We start from the raw sequence: 2,847 nt of genomic DNA on the forward strand, positions 1-2,847 counted from the left end.
GACAAATAACACAGGATACAGGACAGACAGGGGAAACGGACAAATAACACAGGATACAGGACAGACAGGGGAAACCGAGTTCGTGTCAGTTGTCACAGACAAACAAAACACAAATATATCGTAAAACGGTACAGCTGAAGAGTAAGGTAGCAAACCAGACGGACGGAAGGGAGGAAGGAAGGAAGGAATGCAAACGATATTTCTTACCTGTACATCACCTGAAATACAATAAGGGGTAGAAGGAGCAGCAAAAAAGACAGAAAAAAGACATACACACAAACATACGACGCACTCTTGGACAAAAACACATAAAACAAAGGAGCGAATGCCTACGTAACATTGCGAGACGAATGTTACACAATGACGTCACTTCAGCTCAAAAAGCCACACGTGGGGAAAAAACAAGCACACAAAATAACAGACAGGCAGATGGACAAATAGACGCACTCTAGAAAGACCGCTGGACAGGTGGGCAAGTCATCACATGTACAGAAAGCTGATAGAAGTCATGAACAGTGGAACAGATAGACACGCAGATACATGTGTACAGATGAACAGACATCGAAACAGAAAGACAGACAATCAGATAAACAAACAAACAAACAAACAAACAAACACAATAACGAGTGAAGTGTTGCTCGCTGAACGCTGATATTGCCATTTAAACAAGTCAAGATCTGGGGGAGGGGGGTCCTGGCTTCAGGAAGCCCTCCCACCCACCCCATACCCGGCAAATATAACTTTGTTTGAAGGAAAGACATAAAGTACTCCTTCCAAATGCTAAAATTCAAACGCATCTTGGGGTTAAGGCAACCACAACCCCCGCCAGGCCAGACCCTGTACCCCTGCCTCAAGGTGGAAGCCCCTCCCTCTCATACACTAAGTCCAGCCCTGTACGGCACAGGAAGAGACGGTTATTTAAACACATAGACATTTTAGAAAGACCGACAGACAGGTAGGCAAGTAACCACATGAACAGAGAGCTGAGAGACGAATGAACAGCGGAACATAGACACGCAGATAGTGCGATGGACGGACATGCGGCAGACAGACGAATGAACAGCGGAACATAGACACGCAGATAGTGCGATGGACGGACATGCGGCAGACAGACGAATGAACAGCGGAACATAGACACGCAGATAGTGCGATGGACGGACATGCGGCAGACAGACGAATGAACAGCGGAACATAGACACGCAGATAGTGCGATGGACGGACATGCGGCAGACAGACGAATGAACAGCGGAACATAGACAGGCAGATAGTGCGATGGACGGACATGCGGCAGACAGACGAATAGACATCGAAACAGAAAGAACAAAACGTTGGAAAAGGAAACGTAGCCTTACCTGTGGAATGCTGGAGATGACGCTGAAGACCCAGGAACAGACCAGCATGACCTTGCCGCGCCGGGTGGCGTCCTGGATGCTGAGCGGGTGCATGATGGCGAAATACCTGTCCATGGAGATGGTGACGAGGATGCACGACGACAGGTAGAAGCCGAAGGCCCTGAAGAACATCATCAGGCGACACATGGCGTCCCCCGCCAGCCACGCCACCGTCGCGTGCCACGCGATCTCTAGGGGCAGCATCATGAAGGTGACGAGCAGGTCCGCGATTGCGAGGTGCATGATGAACAGGTTGACGCGAGACCTCACGCCCCTGTTCCTGAACAGCGTGATGAAGACGGTGAGGTTGCCGCACGCCGCCACGAGGAAGAGGAAGCCGTAGGCGATGACCGACACCGCGCTGTCGTCCGTGAAGTAGAGCTCCTTGGGCAGCGGGGGAAGCTCGTAGATACACTGGGGCCTAGCCGACACGTTGAGGTCAGGGGGCAGGGAGGTGTTGTGGTGACACAGCACGTGCGTCTGGTTGTAGAAATCCACCGGGTAGCCCAGCAGCTGCTCCAGCGTGTCCACCTTCATGAAGTCCATGTGTTGCTGCTGTTGCTGCATGGGGAGCTGTTGCTGCGCGTAGTCGTAGGCGGCGCTGAGGTTGTCGTAGCTGCTCTGTTGGTGTGCGAGATCCGTGTCGTTATGCACGGTCAATGACGGCGGCGTTGCCATGGCGACGCGGGATTGTGAAGGAGATGTGGTTTCAGAGGAGCCAGGCTCTGAATCGTGGACTGATCGTTCCCACACGTGATGGTGAACATGCGAAAACATGACAAGAGAGTGTTCATAAAACAACCTTCCACAGCTCAGATCAAACTGAATTCTTTTTTTTCTCACACACTTTTTGCAGCAGAAAACTGCATAAGTCGTCTTAAACTACACAAAACTGACTGTTTTCTTGAGTATGTTGTGCTGAGCTCTCTTCTCGGAGAAGGTACATATATCCACACATTACAGACTGAAGCAGTGTATTTTTATACAGAAGCACAGTGCACCGGAATCGAGTTCTTCTTTCTACGGTCCGTGCCTATACACGTCTAGGATCAACACAAATCCCTCATGAGTACTATTGACTTGTTTCACAGACACTAACACTGTTAGAAACTCGAAGCCAATACATGGCTATTCTTGGGGGAAAATAACAAAAACCAACCTAGTTGTTGTAAACACATTTTGTTATTTTCACTCCAATCGGAAATCTTCTTTGGTTCTGCATCGGCAAAAATAATGTATTTGCCCGTGCCATTATTTCACCGTTTTCAGCTACTTACAGGATCATTTGCAACTCTGCTTCATGCGCACACGCAAACACGTTTTTCTCTTGATGTGTTGAAGTGCGTGAAGGACTGGTGCCCTCTCTCAGTTGTGAGTGTACGCAGTTAAAACGGGGTTGTGTAGCACATTCAGCACTTTTCTAAACAGTTGCAGGTTTCCATTCAGCCGGATTTGA

General features: G+C 49.2%; 1 protein-coding gene across 1 annotated transcript; it reads right to left on the reverse strand.

Moving 5' to 3' along the window:
• Nucleotides 1-879: 879 nt before the first annotated feature.
• On the reverse strand, nt 880-2,402 carry LOC138958233 (gonadotropin-releasing hormone II receptor-like). The gene is made up of 2 exons (XM_070329341.1): nt 1,353-2,402; nt 880-891 (listed from the first exon to the last, which is right to left on the reverse strand). The coding sequence occupies exons 1-2, from the start codon at nt 2,166-2,168 to the stop codon at nt 880-882; spliced, it is 828 nt and encodes a 275-aa protein (XP_070185442.1). The 5' UTR covers nt 2,169-2,402.
• Nucleotides 2,403-2,847: the final 445 nt, after the last annotated feature.

Source organism: Littorina saxatilis, linkage group LG1 (assembly GCF_037325665.1).
Source record: "Littorina saxatilis isolate snail1 linkage group LG1, US_GU_Lsax_2.0, whole genome shotgun sequence".
NCBI classification, from domain to species: domain Eukaryota; kingdom Metazoa; phylum Mollusca; class Gastropoda; order Littorinimorpha; family Littorinidae; genus Littorina; species Littorina saxatilis.

Coding starts and splice junctions, on each gene's coding strand:
- LOC138958233 (XM_070329341.1), bottom strand. CDS start 2,168: ATGTTTTCGCATGTTCACCATCACGTGTGGGAACGATCAGTCCACGAT.